Source organism: Balaenoptera acutorostrata, chromosome 2 (assembly GCF_949987535.1).
Source record: "Balaenoptera acutorostrata chromosome 2, mBalAcu1.1, whole genome shotgun sequence".
In the NCBI taxonomy this organism is placed as follows: Eukaryota; Metazoa; Chordata; class Mammalia; order Artiodactyla; family Balaenopteridae; genus Balaenoptera; species Balaenoptera acutorostrata.
This window is the reverse complement of record NC_080065.1, coordinates 168,115,164-168,116,390: the sequence shown is the minus strand read 5'-3', so window position 1 is coordinate 168,116,390 and position 1,227 is coordinate 168,115,164. Positions and strand designations below refer to the sequence as shown.

The window sequence follows — 1,227 nt, the reverse complement described above, 5'->3', positions numbered from 1 at the left end:
ATGGAGAAATCAAAAGTTTCACAGACAAGCAAAAGCTAAGAGAATTCAGCATCACCAGACCAGCTCTGCAGTAAATGCTAAAGGAACTTCTCTAGGCGGGAAAGAGACTAGAAAAGTAAAACAATCTTGCACATATATAGACTGCTATATCAAAGCCTCATAGGAACAGCAAACATAAAGACTACAACGGATACACACACCAAAAAGAAAAAGCAACCCAAACACAACACTAAAGATGGTCATCAAACCACAAGAGAAGAGAACAAGAGAGGAAAGTAAGAAAAAAGACCTACAAAACCAAACCCAAAACAATTAAGAAAATGGCAATAGGAGCAACAGCAAAGCAAGATGGCAGCCACCACAGGCTCAGGAGTAAAAGTCCGTCACAATTTCCGACTGTTGGAAGAGCTCAAAGAAGGTCAGAAAGGAGTAGGAGATGACACAGTTAGCTGGGGTCTAGAAGATGATGAAGACATGACACTTACAAGATGGACAGGGATGATAATTGGGACTCCAAGAACAATTTATGAAAACCGAATATACAGCCTTAAAATAGAATGTGGACCTAAATATCCAGAAGCACCCACCTTTGTAAGATTTGTAACAAAAACTAATATGAATGGAGTTAATAATTCTAATGGAGTGGTGGACCCAAGAGCCATATCAGTGCTAACAAAATGACAGAATTCATAGAGCATCAAATTTGTCCTGCAACAGCTTCAGCGCTTAATGATGTCTAAAGAAAATATGAAACTCCCTCAGCTGCCTGAAGGACAGTGTTACAGCAATTAATCAAAACAAACCAAAAAAAAGGAAGCCACAGGCCCTCCCATACCCCCCATTTGATTTAAGCAGTCTTCATTCTCCACAGTAGTAAATTTTCTAGATACGTCTTGTAGGCCTCAAAGTACTAGAAAGGAAGTTCCCATTCAAAGGCAGTTTATTTTAAGATACTGTAAATGGTACTAATTTTTTGTCCATTTGAAATATGTGTTGTGCTATAACAAACCATCCTGTCAAGTGCAACCACTGTCCAAATAGTTGAACTTCTGGGATCAAGAAAGTATATTTAAATTGATTCGCATCATAACTGGTGGGGCACATCTAACTCAAATGTGAAAAGACACATCACACAATCACCTTGCTGCTGATTACATGGCCTGGGGCCTCTGCCTTCTCCCCCTTCCCCTCCCTCTGCCTCCCTCCCTCCTTGCAACAGCCCTCCAT

General features: G+C 40.3%; 1 protein-coding gene across 1 annotated transcript; it reads left to right on the top strand.

Annotated features, from left to right (window-relative positions):
- Window positions 1–348: 348 nt before the first annotated feature.
- LOC103014604 (ubiquitin-conjugating enzyme E2 variant 1-like) lies at window positions 349–792 on the top strand. The gene is given in 2 exon segments (XM_028163450.2): window positions 349–518; window positions 645–792. Coding segments are annotated over 2 exon segments (318 nt in total).
- Window positions 793–1,227: the final 435 nt, after the last annotated feature.